At 40.3% G+C, this 23,067-nt stretch overlaps 1 protein-coding gene across 2 annotated transcripts in view; it reads right to left on the bottom strand.

Annotated features, from left to right (window-relative positions):
• TMEM38B (transmembrane protein 38B) overlaps positions 1-23,067 on the bottom strand; it is an 85,211-nt gene that overhangs the window by 45,111 nt on the left and 17,033 nt on the right. For both annotated transcript variants that reach the window (XM_045021637.1, XR_006580490.1), the window contains exons 2-4: positions 14,747-14,903; positions 5,187-5,371; positions 288-375 (exon numbers count right to left, since the gene is read on the bottom strand). In XM_045021637.1, the coding sequence (XP_044877572.1) occupies positions 288-375; positions 5,187-5,371; positions 14,747-14,903 (430 nt within the window). The remainder of the gene's footprint in view (positions 1-287; positions 376-5,186; positions 5,372-14,746; positions 14,904-23,067) is intronic.

Genomic DNA, 23,067 nt, shown 5'->3' with positions numbered 1-23,067 from the left:
AGCCAACATGTTTACCAGTTAGTTCCAATTCTGTGGCAATTTTGTAGTGGAGATAATTATTCATGAGGAAATCATTTGAGACTAACAACTCATTGCACATAGGTCAGGCCAGCCAACACATAGTAAAGATTTGGTCCCACTTACTTTGAATTTATAAGCAGTCTACTAGCACCTGTTTTTAAACGTTGCACCAAGAAAATTACTCATGTAGGTCTTTGAATGTGAGAGCCAAAGAGAACAAAGTTATTACAATTATTCCAGTTGTACTATGGTTTACACAAACTTACTAGGACATCTTCAGAAGTTCATTGCTTTCAGGTTTCCAAACACCTCTCACCAACTGCTCAAAGTTAGAGATTAAGCCACCACCAGCTCCTGAAAATCCAATAAATTATAACATGTCTCAGTGGTATGATCTCTTAGTGACTAAGGCCATGTCTACACTGGCAATTGAACAACAAAACTTTTGTCTTTCAGAGGCATTAAACACCCGCCCCTCCCCCGAAAGACAAAAGGTTTTGCTGCAACAAGTGCCAGTGTGAACAGTGTGTTGTTGGCAGGAGAGCCAACAAACAGCAGGTACACTGCCCGACTTTAGTGGCACAACTGTAGCAACACAGCCATGTCACTAAAAGCTATGTAGTGCAGACAAGGTGGATAAAAAAACGATTTAAAAACATATTAAAAAATCTGATTTTTTTGATAAAATGGTTTTTGAGGAAAAACCTATCTAAAAAGATAGTTTTAATTAAGATATCTTTGAGCTATAATGTATCTCATCATGGAATAAGGATTACAAATTCTAAGTCTATAGAATGAGACAGTGTATTCATGTAATGTTTAAGAAAAGTTTTGTAAATGAGTTCCAATAGTTCATGGATTAGGGACCCAATCTTATGGGGTTCCCAGGGCTTCTGTATAGAATATTTAGGTTAATCTTTCTATCTACCCAATGGGACTCACAGCTCAGTCTAGAAGATACCATCAGAGATGCTTAGTTTTGCAGTTTTCAAACTCTGGATTTGTGTCTCCAGAGATAACATGCTTGTTAACAGCAAAAAATATGTTTTAAAATAAATAAAGGTGAGAAACAACAGACCTCAACCCTATTGTCCCTCTGCAAATTTGTGTACACAGAGTCAATCCCTTGCCTCTCTCTAAAAGTGAAAAGCTTCAAAAAGTTCAATGACTAGAAGATAGTTGGGGGCAGAATAGATTTGGACAAGGAGAAGTCTGGAGATCAATGTGAGAAGGGAGGGACAGGCAGTACAAACAAAACTGAAACTGTTTGAGCAACATACAGTAACTCCTCACTTAACGTTGTAGTGATGTTCCTGAAAAATGCAACTAAGTAAAACCATGTTAAGCGAATCCAATTTCCCCATAAGAATGAATGTAAATAGGGGGTTAGGTTCCAGGGAAAAAATTTTTTGCCATACAATACAGTACAGTACTCTAGTTGGGAGATGCCTCCACCTTACCCCACAGAGGCCCAGCCCACTGGCACTGCAGACAATGAGGCAGACAAGGAGGCTGAAGGCGCTGTAGGCTAGGAGAAGCACGTTGCGCAACAGTAGCAGTAGCTTCCCCTACTCTGCAAGCACGGGGCGGGGGGCTCAACCTTCAGCCTGCCCACGCCACCCCTTCCTCCAAGCCCCCACACCCTTATCCCACCTCTTCTTCTCCCCCTCCCCGTTTACTCTGCACGCCGCATCCTAGCGCCTTCCCACTCCCTCCCCTGCCTGTGGCAATCAGATGGTTTGCGGTGTTCAGGAGGCAGGGGAGGGAGCGGGAGCCTGTGCGCCAAGTCCTCGCTCCTCCCCCTTCCCTCCTGAACACCGCAAGCCAGCTGACTGCTGCGGGCAGCAAGCGTATCCAAGATGAGAAGAAATTATTTAGAAGAGAGTCTCAAGCTAACATATGGTTGCAGTGCTCATTTGATGCATCTCCTAGCCAAAGACTTCAGTGTTTCAGAAATAAAGGCTAATGTTGTTAAAATTGCAAAATACTTCCGTAACAATCACTTTGCAGCAGCTGCTCTGAAAAAAGTGGGAGGAACCAAGCTAATGCTCCCACAAGACGTGCAATGGAACTCAGTAGTGGACTATTTGGGGACCTATATCAAGAACTGGCCTAAGCTGCATGGAAACCCCTAATTAAAAAAAAATATATAGTAAGGTGATCCAAAAAGTGCCATTATGGCTAAACAGAGTAAAAGAGATTAGAAGCAAAAAGACATCCTTTAAAAATTGGAAGTCAAATCCTACTGAGGAAAACAGAAATGAGCATAAAGTCTGGCAAATCGAGTGTGGAAGTATAATTAGTCAAGCCAAAAAGATTTTGAAGAGCTACTTGCAAAAGATCAAATATTTTTTGTTGTTAGTTTTTGTAAGAACATCAGAAGCAAGAAGTCTGCCAAACAACCAATCGGTGAAGCCACTGGACAATCGAGGAGCTAAAGGAAGACAAGACCATTACAGAGAAGCTACATTAATTCTTTGCATCAGTCTTCACTGCAGAGGATGTGTGGGAGATTCCCACACTCGAGCTCTTCTTTGTAGGTGACCGATCTGAGGAACTGTCCCAGATTGAGGTATCTATAGAGGTGGTTTTGGACCAAACTGAAAAATTAAACCCTAATAAGTCACCAGGATCAGACGGTATTTATTCAATAGTTCTGAAGGAACTCAAATATGAAATTGCAGAGCTACTAACTGTGGTACATAATCACTTAAAACAGCTTCTGTACCAGATGGCTGGAGGATAGCTAATATGATGCCAATTTTTAAAAAGGCTCCAGAGGTAATCCTGGCAATTACAGGCCGGTAAGCCTAACTTCAGTACCAGGCAAACTGGTTGAAACTATAGTAAAGAACAGAATTACCAGACACATAGATGAACACAATTTGTTAGGGAAGGGTCAATATGGCTTTATTAAAGGGAAATCATGCCTCACTACTCTATTAGAATTTTTGAAGGGGTCATTGGACTTTCAGAAAGTCTTTGACAAGGCCCCTCACCAAAGGCTCTTAAGCAAAGTAAGCAGTCATGGGATAAGAGGGAAGGTCCTGTCATGTATCAGTAACTGGTTAAAAGACAGGGAACAAAGGAAAGGAATAAATGGTTAGTTTTCAGAATGGAGAGAGGTAAATAGTGGGATCCCCCAAGGGTCTGTACCGGGCCCAGTGCTATTCAACGTATTCACAAATTATCTGGAAAAAAGGGGTAAACAGGGGGATGGCAAAATTTTCAGACAATAACTATCTTGAGTAATTTTGTAAGTCCAAAACAGACTGCAAATAGTTACAAAAGGTTATCACAAAACTGGGTGACTGGGCAACAAAATGGCAGATGAAATTCAGTGTTGATAAATGCAAAGTAATGTGTGTTGGAAAACGTAATCCCAACTATACATACAAAATGATAGGGTCTAAATTAGCTGTTAGCACTAAGGAAGAGATCCTGGAGTCTTTGTAGATAGTTCTTTGGAAACATCTGCTCAATGTGCAGTGGCACTCAAAAAAAAATCTAACGGAATGTTAGGAACCATTAGGAAAGGGATAGATAAGAAGACAGAAAAATATCATAATGACACTATATAAATCCATGGTATGCTAAACCTTGAATACTGTGTGCAGTTCTGGTCACCCCACCTCAAAAAAGATATATCAGAATTGGAATAGGTACAGAGAAGGGCAACAAAAATTATTAAGGGTATGGAACAACTTCCATATGAGGAGAGATTAATAAGACTGGGACTTTTCAGCATGGAAAAGAGACGACTAAGGAAGGGATATGATAGAGGTCTATAAAATCGTGACTGGTGTAGAGAAAGTGAATAAGGTGGTGTTATTTACCCCTTCACATAACACAAGAACCAGGGGTCACCCAATGAAATTAATAGGCAGCAGGATTTAAAACAAACAAAAGGAAGTTCTACTTCACACAACGCACAGTCAAGCTTTGGAACTTGTTGCCAGGGGATATTGTGAAGGCCAAAACTGTAACTGGGTTCAAAAAAGAATTGGGCAAGTTCATGGAGGATAGGTCCATCTATGGATATTAGCCAAAATGGTCAGGGATGAAACCCCATGCTCTGAGTGTTTTAAGCCTCTAGCTGCCAGACGCTGGGATTGGATAATAGGGGATGGAGCAGTCAATAAGTTGCCCTGTTCTGTTCATTGCCTCTGAAGCATCTGGCACTGGCCACTGTCAGAAGACAGGACACTGGGCTAGAAGGACCACTGGTCTGACCCATTATGGCCATTCTTATGAGAATCCATTTTCTTCCAGGATCACAGATGGCAATTTATATATAGGCATACAAATATGGGGGAGAGCGCAAGCATGCGTGCACACATCCCAGTACAAAATCTAGAAGATTTCCATAATAGGGAAAATAATCAAAGATTACTAGAAGAATATGTGTGCGTGCATGTAGAGGAAATAAGGCATAAGAAGAATGTGGCACTATCTGTTCAGTAAACACTGTAACAAATCCAACACAAGTCAGAATTACTTTTGTTAACGTGTCTGTGGGCTCCCAAGCAGAGTAGAAATAAACTACAATGCAGAACTAAAAGAATAAAGCCAGAGTTGAGCCAGTGGTCTCTCTACTGGAGTGGGATATAAAGTACAAGAGTAAAGCAAACACTGCTGCTCTGAAGTGTACAATACATTTCTAGATTTACTATGCGGTGGTTATTTAATTTAGGAGACAACTCGATTAGATGAGATAAAATGCCTCTAGTGTGTTCAATCTGATTAAAGTATGGGGACAGACAAAAAATTTAGAAAAGTAACAGTCCTGCTATTTAGAAGTGCAACTTCTGTAAGAACAGTTTCATTGAAAAGTTTATGATTATAATGATCAAGTTATATATAGCTTTGTTGATTCCTTGCCATCAATCATCAAATCCTAAAGATCCTTAAATGAGGACAGGCATCTTCCCTTCTAAGGGCTCTCTATGGTTCCCTCCAAAGCCAGTCAATGCCATCCCTCATCTGACCAGAGAAATTGCTGCACAGACACACGGGCTTTCCCTTCATGAGGGAAAACAGTTTGAATTTAAGGCTGCCATTCCCACATAGTAGATCATGGCGTTATCATTAAGACCACATGGTTCACAATTTAAATATCACTTTAAACTTCATAATTCAACAGAACATGAGATTTTACACATTACCTCTGGCCCAACCAACAGCTACCATGATAAGCCAGGCATTTTTGTAGTGACTGTTTGCATGTGCAACTCCAGCTGTTATTTTCCAAGTCCTAGTCACTTCTTTCATTCCTGCAATCATCAGTCGAAGAGGCAGAAAGGAAAAGCATCGGTAGATTATGTCATGTGGACAAAAAAATACAAGATACCTGAAATTTAGAAGAAAATTTCTACTTAAAATCTCTTGGCAACAAAGTTACTCTCCTAAAGCATCTTTTAAAAATAAAATTTGGACCATCACTAAGAGTTCTTTAATATTATCCCTATACACCATATATATCCTTTAGTGTTTTAGTTCCAAACTGAAAATTAGAATAGTCCCTTTTTAGAATTTACCTAATTAAATCTCTTTCCAGGTATTTATACTGCACCCATCACCTGATATTTGAGCACCTAAAATATAAGGTCATTACACAAAGTATATTCCCAAACACATCATAAATAGTTTATATAAAGGCTTCCTTAAAGTGCAATAGAACAAATTGAACCCATCCTTGGAATGGAACACATTTCTTAAAGCTTATAGACCACCAAGATTCCTCTCTCAAGTTGCTATCCAGCTTGAATGCTGGTTTATTGTTTAAAAAAGTAAACTTTGTGTAAACATTTGAGCTTCTTTGGATTGTTAAAATAGTATTAGAGAAGAATGGGAATTCACTTATATTCTGACACAGGGCTCTCACTGCCAGTGACACAAAATTATATAACTTTAGCAAGACTGCCGTCCCTTGTTAAAGTCAATGCCAGTTGTGATTTAAAGCTATTTTCACATACATTTCACTTCTTACAGTGAGCAGGGCTTTCAGCTTTTTGAACTTTCAGAATATGGGGCTAAGCAAACTGTTGCAGTTTTCTTTAAAGAAGAACACTGGTATGCAGTGTTCCAAATTTAAGGACTCTACAGCCACGAGCTTCAATTTATCCAAAATGGGCTCTTTTACCCCACTTGCCACTTCCATCACAAGCGGGCTGGACTTCAGGATGGTCCTTTGTAGTCTCATGGTTTAACAATTCAAGGACACTCATATGTTCAAACAATTTACTTTTTATAACAATACCAAAATGTAACAAAAACCTTACATATTTTACTTTCATAGCCTTTTCATTTTTAGATTACACTACCATTTTTTTATTTAACTGGGTTTGATTCACAGTCATGGGACAAATGTGTTAAACCGAGAGCACTATTGTTGGGGACTGTACTTAAATCAGTTTTTACAGTTTCATTGCTACCCAAGATGGGAAAATCACATGCTAGATGCGAACTGCAGCCCCTTAGCCCAGCCCCAGCCCTTTGGAAATCAGTACAGCTGCTCCAGCACAATAGGACAAGAAGCAGTTGGTGTATGGAGCTCTATTTTGTCCCTACTCAGTTCTTCTGGGGAGCAAGTCTCTTGGCTAGGCCTTGAAAGGAGAAAGTAGCCTCCTTGCAAAGCCTGAGATCTAGCATGTCTTCCTATTTATTGAGACCTATGTGACTCTCTAGTACCACTGACTGACTATTCTGAAGACAAAACGCCACATGAAAGCTGTGTTCAGTACTTGCTGGCAGAGGAGCAGGTCTTTGCAGGAATTAAACCCATGCCCTTGAAATCCCAAGAGGGGAGAAGGAGAGGAATAAAAGGGAGGAAACAGTGATGGGGAAGTTGAAACTGTTGAAGCACATATTCAAAAAATTTGGATCTGTCCCCCAGAGTTTTGAATGCCTTCCTCCAGTGCAAGGGTAGATGCCCTTTCCCAAACAGAATTGAAGTTCTGGATTCAATAATTATGACTGTGACTGTATGCAATCATTGAGATTTGAGGACTTCAATAACTCAGACATAGCTTAGGGGTTTGTTACAGGAGTGGGTGGGTGAGATTCTGTGGCCTGCATTGTGCAGGGGGTCAGACTAGATGATCATAATGGTCCCTTCTGACCTTAAAGTCTATGAGAATATATCTGTGAATAGCAACATAGGCTTGAGGATACCTTAGCATAATCTAAACCTTTAAAAATTAGAAGTGAAGTCATACAAATTATTTTACTCACTCCTTTCATCTGCACTTGCATCTGACAAAGTGGGTATTCACCCACGAAAGCTCATGCTCCAATACGTCTGTTAGTCTATAAGGTGCCACAGGACACTTTGCTACTTTCATCTGCACAATAACCCATTTCTTATGTGCAACAGATGTCACAAGTTGCATTACTGAATGATTAGTGTTCAAATAAGAGCACATCCACTTTTTTCTTTTGCACTGACTAGTGATCTGTTCCCCCCGCCCCCATATATGAAAGCAATTATTGAACTTAATTGTTCCATGGATGATGAGAAAAAAAGTGATCACGCATCAGTGCATGATAGTGTGGATGCAAACTGTATTGTGCAACTGCTATTTACTATAGACAATTAAACCTCTGGATATTGAGCATATTAACTCTGCCCATTGGTAAATCGTAGTCACATACTCGGGGGTAAGTGTTCGATCCAGTGCTAAGGCTTTTTTACCCTGAAGCGTTCTGCAAGAGGCTGCAACTCTGCATGCTACTATAGTCAGTCATGCAAAATAAAAATCACAACTGAACTTAAATACTGAAGTTAAGAATGTTAAATGGTTAGTGAACAACTGAAAAACAAGGAGTTCTGCTCAGATTAGTATTCAGTTTCACAAAACGGTTATCTTTTTAAAATCAAATTAATAATTCAGTGACACTTGATATGCATTTGTGTGTATGTTTAAGTATCTGTTCATTAATAAGTCAAGCACTACCTAGTGCAAGTGTTATAGATATTTTTAATCCATTCTATAAAATTTATAGTTGCCTCCATCCAGCTCAAGGGAACATTTTAATATTTTGTTTCACTATGCAATTTGTATGTGATTGGTGTAATAATTACAGACAACTACATATGCAAAGTATTTGTGGCTGAATATTGAATTGCTAACATTTACTTTCACAGCACTCTCCCATGCTAGTGGTTCCTTCATATAAATGCTACTGCAGAGTGACAATATCTACATTGGACAAAATTAATTCTTGTGTAAGCAGGTGCTGCAGTAAATGGAGTTTCACCTCCCTACTCCAAGGGATTAATTTGCCTTAATATTTTTGTACTACTCGGCCTACTTAATAATGAACTTAATAGAAAAGTTATTAAAAAGCCCATAAATTGTGGGGGAAATTCAAATGGATTTTACCAGTTTCAGTGTTTTGTGTTGGTGCTGTAATTAGGAAGCATAGTATTTTCTTTTTCAATATCAAAAACAGAATAAAATAGTTTACTGAAAAACTAGACCATCCACAGCATTCTGTTGAACAATGGCAGAATCATCCACAGTTCTCTATTTTTTGTTATTTTCAATGCAACTACCAACAGCTACCAGTAGATGTTGCTATTCCACATAATGTTTTAAAATGTTATTGATGCTGAATTACGAGATAGAGAAAACCAAGTGTCACATTAACCAGTTTATCTATGAGGGTATGAATTATGCTTTATTTACTCTAAGACCAAATAGGAATCATAAGATAAGTCAATGTAACGTTCTAGTAGTGAGCAAGAACAACAGGTTTTTACATAACTAATAGTTCTAAAGGTTTCATAATGTTTGTACTGGGTCATGAACAATACACACCATTTTCACTTAAGTCTGATTTAACAGTACGTTTGGTTTATATACTGTCTTTGCTTTTTCACATCTTTTGGTGCGTTATCAAAACAGACTCCAACAAGAAACTGCTGAGCTTGAATTAATATGCAAACTAGATACCATTAACTTGGGTTTGAATAGAGAGAGTAGCTGAGTCATTACCCATATTGAATCTATTTCCCCATGTTAAGTATCCTCACACTTCTTGTTAACTGTCTAAAATGGGCTATCTTGATTATCACAACAATTTTTTTTTCCTCCTGCTGCTAATACCTCAACCTCATCTTAATGAATTAGCCTCTTACAGTTGGTATGGCTACTTCCACCTTTTCATGTTTTCTGTATGTGTATATGTTCCATTCTATGGATCTGATGAAGTGGGCTGTAGCCCAAGACAGCTTATGCTCAAATAAATTTGTTAGTCTCTAAGGTGTCACAAGTCCTCCTGTTCTTTCTGCGGATACAGACTAACATGGCTGCTATTCTGAAACCTAACATTCATAGACTCATATAGACTTTAAGGTCAGAAGGGACCATTATGATCATCTAGTCTGACCCCCTGCACAGTGCAGGGCACAGAATCTCACCTACCCACTCTTGTAACAAGCCCCTAAGCCATGTCTGAGTTATTGAAATCCTCAAATCCCCAAGGTCCAGAGAATCCACCAGCAAGTGACCCGTGCCCCACACTGCAGAGGAAAGCGAAAAACCTCCAGAGCCTCTGCCAATCTGCCCTGGAGGAAAATTCCTTCCAGACCCCAAATATGGTGACCATTTAAACCCTGAGTATATGGGCAAGACTCACCAGCCAGCACCCAAGAAAGAATTCTCTGCAGTAACTCAGATCCCACCCCATCTAACATCCCATCACAGACCATTGATTATTAGCAGGTAAATATGCCCAAAGATCAATTAATTGCCAAAATTAGGCTATCCAATCATACCATCCCCTCCATAAACTTATCAACCTTAGTCTCGAAGCCAGATGCATCTTTTGCCCCCACTACTCCCCTTGGAAGGCTGTTCCAGAACTTCACTCCTCTAATGGTTTGAAACCTTCGTCTAATTTCAAAGTCTAAAAAAGTCACTTGTGAAAACGGTATACCTATTCCAGTTACATGTAACACTCAAGAACACAGAATATATATTTCTCTTTTTTCCCAGTTTGCATATCATTTTACTGTTTTCCCTGGATGCACCCAAACAGGAATCTGTCCTTTGCACATCTCATTCAGCAAGAGTACAATTTTTTTAAAATAAAAATGTGATTTTATAACAGGCTACAATTATAAAGCCAGGAGGAGGACTGAGGGGGACACACAGTACCTGATACTATTTAGTCTTTTATAATTGACTAGATTTCAAGGAGACCGTGTCCTTAAAGAAATCAAATGGTTAACTTTCTTGTAACTGGTTTCTAAAAGTAAAATCTAAATAGGGATTTGTGAGTTTGAAGTTTTGTTCAGAAAATATATTTTAAAGCAAATTAAACCAACAACTATTAGAAGACCACATTCAGAAAGTAGCTTTCATCTCTTCCACCTGAGTACGTCAATGAACAAACTCATTTCATTTAACAAAACAAGAGTATAAAATAGAATCGTAGGACTTGAAGGGACCTCAAGAGGTCTAATCCAGTTCCCTGCACTCATGGCAGGACTAAGTATTATCTAGACCATCCCTGAGAGGTGTGTGTCTAACCTGCTCTTAAAAATCTCCAAGGAGGGAGATTCCACAGCCTCCCTAGGCAATTTATTTCAGTGCTTAACTACCCTGACCCTTGCTTCAATTTAAGCCCACTGCTTCTTGTCCTATCCTCAGAGATTAAGGAGAACAATTTATCTCCCTCCTCCTTGTAACAACCTTTTATGAACTTGAAAACTTATGTCACCTTTCAGTCTTCTCTTCTCCAGACTAAACAAACTCAGTTTTTTCAATCTTCCCTCATAGATCATGTTTTCTAGACCTTTAATTATTTTTGTTGCTCTTCTCTGGACTTTCTCAAATTTGTCCACATCTTTCCTGAAATGTGGCACCCAGAACTGGACACAATACTCCAGCTGAGGCCTAATCAGCGCGGAGTAGAGCTGAAGAATTACTTCTCGTTTCTTGCTTACAACACTCCTGCTAATACATCCCACAATGACGTTCGCTTTTTCTTGCAACAGTGTTCACTGTTGACTCATATTTAGCTTGTGGTCCACTTTGACTCCCAGATCCCTTTCCGCAGTACTCCTTCCTAGGCAGTCATTTTCCATTTTGTATGTATGCAACTGATTGTTCCTTCCTAAGTGGAGTACTTTGCATCTGTCCTTATTGAATATCATCCTATTTCCTTCATACCACTTCTCCAGTTTAATCCAGATCATTTTGAATTATAATCCTATCCTCCAAAGCACTTGCAACCCCTCCCATCTTAGTATCATCCACAAAACTTAAAGTGTTCTCTTTATGCCATTATCGAAATCATTGAAGAAGATATTGAATAGAACCAGACCTAGAACTGGTCTCTGTGGAACTGCTTTTGATATACCCTTCCAGCTTGACTATGAATCACTGATAACTACTCTCTGGGAACGGTTTTCCAAATAGTTATGCATGCACCTTATAGTAATTTCATCTGGGTTGTACTCCCCTTGTTTGTTTATGAGAAAGTCATGTGAGAAAGTATCAAAAGCCTTACTAAAGCCAAGATATAATCACATATATCACTTCCCCTCATCCACAAAGCTTGTTACCCTATAAAAAGAAAGCTATCAGGTTGGTCTGACATGATCTCTTCTTGACAAATCCATGCTGGCTGTTACTTATCACTTTACAGACAACGAGAAGATAATAAAGTGACTGCTTAATTATTTGCTCCATTATCTTTCCGGATACAGAAGTTAAGCTGACTGACTAATTCCCCAGGTTGTCCTCATTTCCTGTACTTGCCCTTCTCTAGTCCTCTGGAATCTCTCCTGCCTTCAATAATTTTTCGAAGATAATTGCTAATGGCTCAAATATCTCTTCTGTCAGCTCCTTGAGTATTCTAGGATGTATTTCATCAGGCTCGGGTGACTTGAAGACATCTAACTTGTCTAGGTAATTTTAACTTGTTCTTTCCTTATTTTAGCCTCTGATCCTACCTCATTTTAGCTGGCATTCACTATGTTAGACTTCCAAATCACTAACCAACCTTTTTGGTGAAAGCAAACAAAAAAGTCATTTAGCACGTCTGCCATTTCCATATTTTCTGTTATGGGCCTGCCCTGTCCTTGGTCTTCCTCTTGCTTTTAATGTATTTGTACAATATTTTCTTGTGATCCTTTATGTCTCTAGCTAGTTTAAATCTCGTGTTGTGCCTTGGCCTTTCTAATTTTGTCCCTACATACTTGTAGTATTTGTTTATATTCATACTTTGTAATTTGACCTTGTTTCCACTTTTTTTTAGGACTCTTTTTTGAGTTTCAGATCACTGAAGAACTCCTGGTTAAGCCAGGGTGGTCTCTTGCCATACTTCCTATCTTTCCTAGGCAGTGGGATAGTTTGCTCTTGTGCCCTTAACAATGTCTCTCTGAAAAATGGCCAACTCTCTTGAACTGTTTTTCCCCTTGGACTTGCTTCCCAAGCAGTCTTAACTACCAACTCCCTGAGTTTGCAAAAGTTGCCTTCTTGAAACCCATTATCTTTATTGTGCTGTTTTCCCTTCTACAATTCCTTAGAATCATGAAGTCTACCATTTCATAAGCACTTTTACCTAAGCTGCCTTCCACTTTCAAATTCTCAGCCAGTTCCTCCCTTTTTGTCAAAATCATATCTAGAACAATCCCTCCCCTTGTTGCTTTCTCCGCCTTCTGAAATAAAAAGTTATCTCCAATACATTCCAAGAACTTGCTGGATAATCTGGGCTCTGCTGTATTATTTTCCCAACAGATGCCTGGGTAGTTGAAGTCCCCCATCACCACCAAGTCCTGCGCTTTGGATGATTTTGTTAGTTGTTTAAAAAAAGCCTCATTCAAGTAAGTATATGAGACAAAGTTTCACTACATCTTATGGTAGTTAAAGAAAGCCACAGGTAAACAAAAACAAAAAGACTTCTCAGAAGCCAGCACAAACCCCATTAAATTGATTTCAAGGGTCATCTGGCACTTTGGTTGTGAAGTAGCCAAACCATGTTAATTAAATCTGACTCTAAATATTCCCCAGGTTTTGAAGTTCTCCAGAAAGCAGGATTAGGATTTAAATTTTTGCTGTCTAGTAGCAGTTTATCATTTCCATACACAAATATTGTGTTTTCCAAGTTCTTTGCTTTTTTAAAAAAAAAAATTGAGAAAGCACACTTTTCTTAAAGCAACTAGTGCCATTTTATAATTTGTGAAAGGTTCCGATCCATTTCTTGTTCCAAAGTTTAAGTGAAATTTGCATTAGACCCCCAGAAAATTAAGTGTATTTTGCTGATGATTGCCTGCAATGTCAACTATAAGGAACAGAAATTGATGCTATAAGATAAGGTTTAGTTTTTGCAAAAATCCAAACAAGTAAAGGATACTCTCTCTTAATTTGAGTTTAACTGCTTCCATTTTTTGCTTCCTTGAAGTGATCCAGTAAGGTCTGCATTCCTCAACAACAAAATTGTTCAAACCCCATATCTGATAATGGTGTATCTCACAGCAATTTAGATATACAATATAGGTTAACTACTGGAAAACTGAAGAATTGGGTTCTGAACTGACGTACTAAAGAAGAGTACATCCTCTGCTCTCCCCTCTCTACTGGAACTCTGCCTTCGTCCCAGCAGCCACTCTTTGGGTATACCACAAATAAAAGGTACATTCTTAGCTTTGGTTAGCAAACCTTTGTTAGTGAACTTGGGTTAAAATAGCAGTAAGACACTGCAACTCTTCTTTTAACTTGAACTAGCAGTTTAAATTCAACCCCAGACTGCCCTAAAGGCTTTAATTTGAGCTGCTAACACAAATTAAAAGCTGATTTGCCATGTCTTCAATGCTATTTTAACCGGAACAAGCTAACCTGAGTTGAACACACTTTTTTTGCAGCATAGACAGACGCTTGGGAACAAAACAAGCTCTCCTTCAACCTTCAACTCCAAGCTCTTGAACCTATCCCTTTCCCACAGCAAGCCAATTCACTGCCTCTTTCTCACCTGCCTTCCCATTAAACTTGCTGCTGACTTCCATGTAATTTTTTCCCCTCACCTTCGTTCCCAAAATGACTCCCATCTCCTGTTAGTTTCAGAACGTCAAGCTGGGAGCTGGCAGTAAATAAAGGAGGTCATTGCCAAGAAGCACAAGCTGAACAAGAGGGGGTAGTGGAATCAGTCCCAGCAAACCCTCCTTTCTAGCAGCAGAAAAACACCTACCTCTTGGTAGTATCTGGATGCCCAATAGCTACCCCAAAATCCTTTAAACTTAAACAGACCCCATGTGTCATCCTTCTAGGAATTAGCTTACTTCTTAAAAAGTAACGATGATAAACTCTGCCTTGGACAAACTTACCCCTCTAGTTTCTTTACAAAACTTTGAAGAGACTGACTTATCCACTGACCCACTTGCCAATAATAAATAGAAAACGCTTTAAGTCAAATGAATGGCCCTACATAAGACAGCCTTCCAAAGACAGAGAATGAAAGATAATCTTGCTCCTTCAAGAGAGTCAAGCTGCTTCCATTAATTCCAATCAGCATTAACTCTGAAGACTCTCTGCCTGTGTCCACACCAAGGGTTTTGTATCTCGGGAGGTTTTTTGCTACAGTTGCCCCATTGTCGCTTACTATCAGGGGAGCTCTAGCAGCTGCATAAGCACTACACTTTATAAGTGTGCACACAGTACGAGTTCACTAATACAAAAAACAAAGGTACTTATTTTATACTCTTGTGCATGCTTACCAGACTGAAGATGCCAGGAAGATATTAGTGCTGTTTGCAAGGAACCCTACAGGAGGCTCTGCAAGCATCAAGGAAGACAGAATAGACCCACCAAAGCAGTAAAGCATAGCACTAAACCAACATGCAATCGGACTCTGGCGTGACACTTCCACTGCTCCTGAAATAAAACAAAGTAAAAAGGCAGCATGTAAATGACATATTTGTACAAGACAAGTCAGAAGGTATCAAACATACCAAATTTTAAAACGTTTTAAAATATCAGTAACATGCAAATAATTTAGTCACGGGCTTGGTTTGTTTGATAAGATTACACATCACTGAAGATAAGCACTGAATATCAGGTAATATGACCGATGATGCAAAATTTTACACATCAATCCCCTGAAAAAGACAAACATGTTAATGAAAGATCAGGAAAAGAAAAACACCTATGCATGAGAACTTGATTGCCAAAATATTGCTATGAAATCTACTAGCAACAACAAAGCTCTATACTGCACTCAACAATGCCTTTCATAAGAAGACCCCAAAACACTTTACAATAGGTAGTATCTTCACTATGCAAATGAGTGACTTACAGTAACATTGGACTGACCTAGTACATCAAGTTTTATCAGGCTAGATGGATCACATCTAATCTTTCAGTGGCTAGTACCAGATGTTTCAGGGCAAGGTGAAAGAAAAGTTATCCCTTAAAAATATTTATCCTATTTAATATTACTGTGGATGTTACTATTCATATAAATAGCTAATCCTTGGCTTCAAAGGTCTCTTGAATCTACAAGTTCCATAGGTTAATTAGATGTTGCATAAAAGGGGTTTAATCATCAGTTTAAAATCTTCCAAAGCCTTTTGTGTGTCCCTTTATTCTATTATAATGGATAAAAATGACTACTCTTTTACACATCATTTATTCTTTTATATCGGACGTCCTCACATTCATCTCCTCTATGAACTCCTGTATAAACTCGATCATAAGCCGGTTCGTTTATAAGCCGACTCCCCCCACCTACTCCGATGGATAAGTAAAAATGGAAAATGTTTATGACTCATTCATAAGCCAACCCTATAATTCAGGGGTCAGCAAACTTTGGCTCCCGGGCCATCAGAATAAGCCGCTAGTGGGCTGAGAGGGTTTGTTTACCTCGAGCGTCCGCAGGCACAGAGGTAAACCTAAGTAAACAAAGTGTCCCGGCACGCCAGTTGCTTACCCTGACGGGTTGGGACAGCAACTGGGGGGGAAATTTCTTTGAGGGGTGAGAAGCTGGGGTTCAGGGGAGTAACCCCTGTGACCACCCCCCACATGACCCCAGCCCTGGCCCAGGACACCCCACACTCTCCCCATCCCATCCCTTCCCACCTTATCTGGAGAGGGCCAGGGGAGGATCGCTCTGACCTGGCTGGAGCTGCTCTGGCAGGCCGGGCGGCGCGGCCGCAGCCTGCTCCGGTGGGCCAGGCCAGGCGGCGCGGCCGCAGCCTGCCAGCCCCAGAGCTGCAGCTGCTTTGGAGGCTGGGGGGAGAGCAGCGTGGTCGGAAGCAGAGAGACTCTGGCCCCACCTCTTCCCTTCTGGCTCTGCTGCCTTTCCTTGCTCCCTCTGTTGTGGGGAGGAACTGTGTCCCACCTCTCCTTCTCTATACCCGTTCATAAGCCAACCCCCTTCTCTGGTCCTTCCCTTTTTTACTAAAAAAATTCGGCTTATGAACGAGTGTATATGGTATATACTTTTTAAAAACTCTGAGAAACCTTGCAATGCCTCTAATCCAGGGGTTCTCAAACTGGGCATTGTGACTCCTTAGGGAGTCATGAGGTTATTACATGGGGGGGGGGGGGAGGTTTGCAAGCTGTCTGGCTCCACCCCAAACCCCACTTCACCTCCAGCATTTATAATAGTGTTAAATATATATTTTACAAGTGTTTTTAATTTATAAGGGAGGGGGTCACACTTAGAGGTTTGCTGTGTGAAAGGGGTCACCAATACAAAAGTTTGAGAACCATTGCTCTAATCATTATCATTCTCCCCTCTTCCCCCCAGACCCCTTCTATTTCTGATGTATCTAGAGCTGGCCAAATTTTCCAAAATGTAGCACTGTTTTGCATTTTCAACCAGTTCTAATTATATACTTTTTAAAACAAGGTGACCAGAATCGAACAATACACACCAGTAATTTATATAATTGGATCAGAATATTTTCAATAGATACACTATACTCGCGTCTTAATACAACCTAACATTGCCTGTTTTTCTGACTCCTGCTGAGCATGGAGCAGATGTTTTCACTGAACTATCCACAATGACAAAGATCTTTTTTCCTGAGTAGCTAGAGTTCATTTAGAATTTATTACTGAGATTAGTTCAAATTATTACTTTCAACATGCACCACCCCACACTTAACTACACTGAATATCATATGGCATCATGTCACCAAATTGCCTAGGTAAGATAGGCCATTCATTAATTCCTCATTGAATTCTTGTCACGAATTAGCTAAATAACGTTATGCCTCCTTATATGCTGACTTAGACTGGATTTATGAGCAGCTCCAATGGAAACAAAATTAAACTTAATGTGCCCTCTTGCCAGGTCAAACATAAAAAGGTCGGATACACCTTCAAACCTCACAGCAGCCAGACATAATAGTTTAATCCAGACAGCAAAAAAGCAATTAGGAACCTCTTATGATGGCTTCAAACATTTCTTTAGTGGCTAAGATGACATCTGCAAGCAAATCTAACATTCCTGCACAACATGGTCTACTAAAGGGAGATACCATAACCAACATGGTTGCCCTTCATAGATATAGTTCACTGTCATAATTTGAACCCATGAGCAGCATTCTTTCTGCCCCCTGAAGACAATAGATGTGTGCCAAGACAAAAGAGTTACCCAGCACCAAAGTGCAGGGCAGATCCTGAAGCATCAAGAATACCTGCTGAAACAAGACACTAAAGCACATTACCTCAGGCATTGATACTCTGATAAAATAGTCTCCCAACCTCTCCTCCAGATGCTGAAATATTCAGGGACCAGTAATCTGGTAACATTGACATTTTAATGAATGCATACCATCATTTCCCTCTCCTGATACTTTCCAAACTGCTGACGTCATGGAGTTTTTCTTCCAGATCCTGGAATGCCTGACATCTGAGTGGTGCAGGATTCCTAATAAAGGAATCCTTAATCTACTGAAATTTAGTTCTAGTGGTCCCACCTCAAAAAAGATACAGTATATTATAATTGGGAAAAGTACAGAGAAAGGCATAAAAAATTAAGGGTATGAAACAGCTTCCATACAAGGAGAGATTAAGATGACAGACTTTTCAGCATCGAAGAGAGATGGCTAAGGGGAGATTTTATAGACCTCTAACATATCATGAATGGTGGAGAGAAAGTAAATAAGGAAGTATTATTTACTCCTTCACATAACACAAGAACCAGGAGTCACCCAATGAAATTAATAGGTAGCAGGTTTATAACAAACAAAAGGAAACACTTCTTCACACAACACAGTCACCTTGTGGAACTCATTCCATGGGATGTTCTGAAGGCCAAAACTATAACGGGGTTCAAAAAAGAATAAGTTCATGGAGGATAGGTCCATCAATGGGTATTAGCCAAGTTTGCAGGGCTGCAATCCCATGCTCTGGGTGTCCCTAGAGTCTGACTGCAGAAGCTGGGAGTGGATGACAGGAGATGGATCACTCAATGATTGCCTGTTCTGTTCATTCCCTCTGAAGCACCTGGCATTGGCCACTCTCAGAAGACAGGATACTGAGCTAGATGGACCATCGGTCTGATCCAGCATGGTTGTTCTTCTGTTCTTAAAGTCTGCCACTTCCAAAGTATAAGACAGCACGTGAAACCTATTTTGCTCCCATAAGCCCCACTAAATTCACACCCTCTAGCTCAAGTAAACCCTAGAAAGCATTCACCAATCTCCCCCCCCCCCATCCTCACAAACACACAGCTGGTGTCTGGCAAGTTTACACACATATAATTGACACTAAATCACTCTTCCCAACCAGTTGTCTGCCTGCAGCCTATACAGATGCACAACGGGTGACAGACCACCAGCTAGCTATATCACTTTCAAGACAGCATGAACTGCAATGAGTAACTGACAGAGATGCACTTTCAGTTGCTGATCCTACAGATATCCCAAAGCAAAATAAGCAGCAGGAAAAGGGAGAAAAAGAATGCGAAGTGGAAAAGACAAAAAGGATGCAGAGAAGAAAAAACAACATGCGCCAAGACAAAGCAGAAATATCAGTTGCGGTGGTAGGTGTTGTGATGGAGCAAGGTCGGATGGCTACAGGAAAGTACTCAGGAACAGGTATGTTAGCCCCAGACTAAGCAAATCCCTAGTACCATGGGAACCAAAATGGCAGTTGCTCCAGGATAATTAAGGCACCTGGGGCCAATTAAGAACTTTCAGAAAGGCATCAGAGAGCTACATTGATTGGAGCACCTGCAGCCAATCAGGACAGGCTAATCAGGGCACCTGATATAAAAAGGGGAACTCACGCCAGTCAGGGGTGGAGGAGCCAGAGGAAGGAAGTGCGTATGAGGAGCTGGGAGTCAGAAACACAAGGAACTAAGAACTGAGAGGTACTACTGGAGGATTGAGGAAACACCATACAATCAAGCAGTATCAGACACCAGGAGGATCCTATGGTGAGGATAAAGAAGGTGTTTGAAGGAGGCTATGGGGAAGTAGCCCAGGGAGCTGTAGCAGTCAAGCAGCGGTTACAAGTAGCACTATAGAGACTGCTGCAATTCACAGGGCCCTGGGCTGGAACCCGGAGTAGAGGGTGGGACCGGGTTCCCCCCAAGTCTCGCTACTCCTAAACAGACATAGGAGGAGTTGATCCAGACTGTGGGTTTTATCCAAGGGGAAGACCACTGAGGGGAGAAAAATCCGCCAATAAGCACAGGACCTACTAGGGGAGAGGAGGAACTTTGCCACACTTCAACAATGAAAGTGATCTGATAAATGCAACCTGCCATACAACAGTTTGTTCAGAACTGCAATCTAATCTAAAAGTACATTTGGAATAAAGGAGGCCTGGAGAGGGAAAAAGAAGCAGCGATGGACTGGGAGAGAGAGCTCAGTGGTTTGCATTGGCCTGCTAAACCCAGGGTTCTGAGTTCAATCCTTGAGGGTGCTACTTAGGGATCTGGGGCAAAATCAGTACTTGGTCCTGCTATGAAGGCGGAGGGCTGGACTCAATGACCTTTCAGGGTCCCATCCAGTTCTATGAAATAGGTATATCTCCAGATATTTTTTATATTATTTAATCCTCTCCATCCTACTACATAATTTTGCACTTTTGAAGCTGTTTACTCCCACTTTCCTAAAACCCTGAGGGAAACAAAGCTTCATTTGTATAGGGGACTACAGAGCAGTCTATCTGAACTAGTATTTCTTGTATTGTTAGAATTCATTGCATGCACTAGACTTTTCTGACCACTATTATTTCTAAGAAAGTAGTAAGTAGAACAATGTCTTTCTGAAGACTGCTATACTTGCGCTATGTCCTCCCCTAGAAAACATCCGCCACTGAAATCTGTGGTCAGAGTTTTGGAATACTTGCTTTAAACACTGATATTGCCCAGATCATACATTCATTTGTTTCTTCTTAAAAATAGAGCTCATTTGGTATGAACTCATACCCACAGCAGGTCTACGCATTACAACAAGAGATTCAGCTGATAGAAACATTCAGCTATTGACATTGGATTTACTCTTATTGCTTGTACTTTTGCTCTATAATGGCTTTGCCTAGTTTTGTATTTAAAAATAGGCTTAAATGTATATCAGCCTTGTATAAAGCCTTGGATGGGATGATTTAGTTGGTGGTGTTCCTGTTCTGAGCAGGGTTTTGGAATAGATGACCTTCTGAGGTCTCTTCCAACCCTGATATTTTATGATTTATTATTAGTCCCAGATTATGAAACAATAAATTACTCTGATTATTACAGCTCCTGAGTGTTGTGAGAACCATCCCAATCAATAATCCAGTTCTGACAGCTATACTCTATATCATAATGGCAGTCAGCCTAAGGACAGTAGTTTGGTAAATACTCAATATGTGGATACTGGACTTAATGGAAATTCTTGATATTGCAGGTATGTAACTAACAGGAAAAAAGATGAAGGCATCTTTGATTAAAAGGATCAATAAGTATATGGAAATAAGCACCCTGCATATCTACGGATGTGATAAAATCTTTTTGATTGCTAGAAAGACACATGGATTTTTATCAATCCTACTTTGAAGCATTCCTAGCTCACACCTTGGTTTAGTCACATTAGCCCTAAAAGGACAAAAACAATCACTCCCATCCTGCCCCATTTTTGTAATCAAGTTTAAGGGCATTCATGCATTGCACTCTCACAGCCTGAAATGTTGGGACTACTGCCCTCTATTACATACTAAGGTATTCTCTCCCCCCTTCCTAGTTTCTAGAGAAGGGAGGCAAACATTTAATCCCACCTTCAGATCCTGAAATCTTCCCTATAGAGATGCATGACCATTCATGGAGAAAGTTTTAAAACTGCTTTCCCTGCAATTATATGGACTTAATTTGTCTGCAGGGATAGGGGAGTTCTGACATTTTTCAGGGGGTGATCCAACTTAAACGTGTATCTGACTACCAGGTGATGGGAGGGAGACAGGAAGAAGAGTATATTTTTGGGATGGGGGAGGAGACTAATCTCACTCTCAACAAGTCTCAGATGGTCAGGATTCAAAGGTACTTTCAAGTTATTATTCAAAAGATTGCTTTGTTGAACTGGACAGATGAGATTACTGGAAAGTTATACCCCATATTCTTCATAGAAATATGGTTATGATATGAATATGGCATAACTAAGATGTACTTTATGCAAGATGACTCATGTAAGATATGATTGGAAAGGCTATGATTTACTGAACGTGAATATCCAATTAGTATGCATGTATCATTTCTGTAATTAAAGTTCAGAATACTGACTATATAACAATTACAACTGTGTGTACTTGGGGAAATGCCCACCAGACAGTAAGCAATCCGACGTAATGGGCCATTAGAAAAAGACAATGAGTCTTTGAAGATGTGGATCTCCCATCTGCCTGGAGTTCCTTCCTGTGGACATTGCAAATAAACATGGTTTCATAGCTGCTTTGACACTGCAAGGACAGGTGATAAGTTCACCTGATCCAAAATACTACCTTGAACACTGCTGGTACTTTTCCTCTGTAGGGGAATAGGGATCAAACAAAGGTTTCCTGCCTTAGGTAAATCCTTTTTAAGGCTGGCGAGGGGGTTAATCTAGACTCTCCTCCATTGCCTACCCAAGAAGGACTGCTGAAAGTACCTGAAAGGACAAAGGAATCAACCTGAGGGGAAAGATAGGGATGAGTCCAGACTGAGAAAGGGGACCAGTCTGTAAGAAGAAATAACGAACTCCAAGCTACAGAAACTCTGCAACTTGCCTAAAACTACATTTAGAATGAGAAATTACTTCTTAAAAACAGTCTTTTTAAGATCTTAAGCTTAGTATGCATGTTTTCTTTTATTTGCTCAGTAATCTGCTTTGTTCTAAGTCCTCGCCCACAGACAACCCGCCAACCTTAAGCATTTTCTCACCAGCAAACACACACCGCACCATAATAACTCTAACTCAGGAACCAATCCATGCAATAAACCTCGATGCCAACTCTGCCCACATATCTACACCAGCGACACCATCACAGGACCTAACCAGATCAGCCACATCATCACTGGCTTATTCACCTGCACATCCACCAATGTAATATACACCATCATGTACATAGCAGAGGCGCATTGCTGGCACATCGGCCAAACTGGACAGTCCCTACGTAAAAGGATAAATGGACACAAGTCAGATATTAGGAATGGCAATATACAAAAACCTGTAGGAGAACACTTCAGTCTCCCTGGACACACAATAGCAGATTTAAAGGTAGCCATCCTGCAGCAAAAAAACTTCAGGACCAGACTTCAAAGAGAAACTGCTGAGCTTCAGTTCATCTGCAAATTTGACACCATCCGCTCAGAATTAAACAAAGACTGAATGGCTTGCCAACTACAAAAGCAGTTTCTTCTCCCTTGGTGTTCTCACCTCAACTGCTAGAAGAGGACCTCATCCTCCCTGATTGAACTAACCTCGTTATCTCTAAACTGATTCTTGCCTACATATTTATACCTGCCTCTGGAAGTTTCCACTACATGCATCTGACGAAGTGGGTGTTCACCCACAAAAGCTTATGCTCCAATACGTCTGTTAGTCTATAAAGGTGCCACAGGACTCTGTCG

The sequence above is a fragment of the Mauremys mutica genome, chromosome 6, assembly GCF_020497125.1.
Source record: "Mauremys mutica isolate MM-2020 ecotype Southern chromosome 6, ASM2049712v1, whole genome shotgun sequence".
Classification (NCBI taxonomy): domain Eukaryota; kingdom Metazoa; phylum Chordata; order Testudines; family Geoemydidae; genus Mauremys; species Mauremys mutica.
This window is presented reverse-complemented; position numbering and strand designations above follow the sequence as displayed.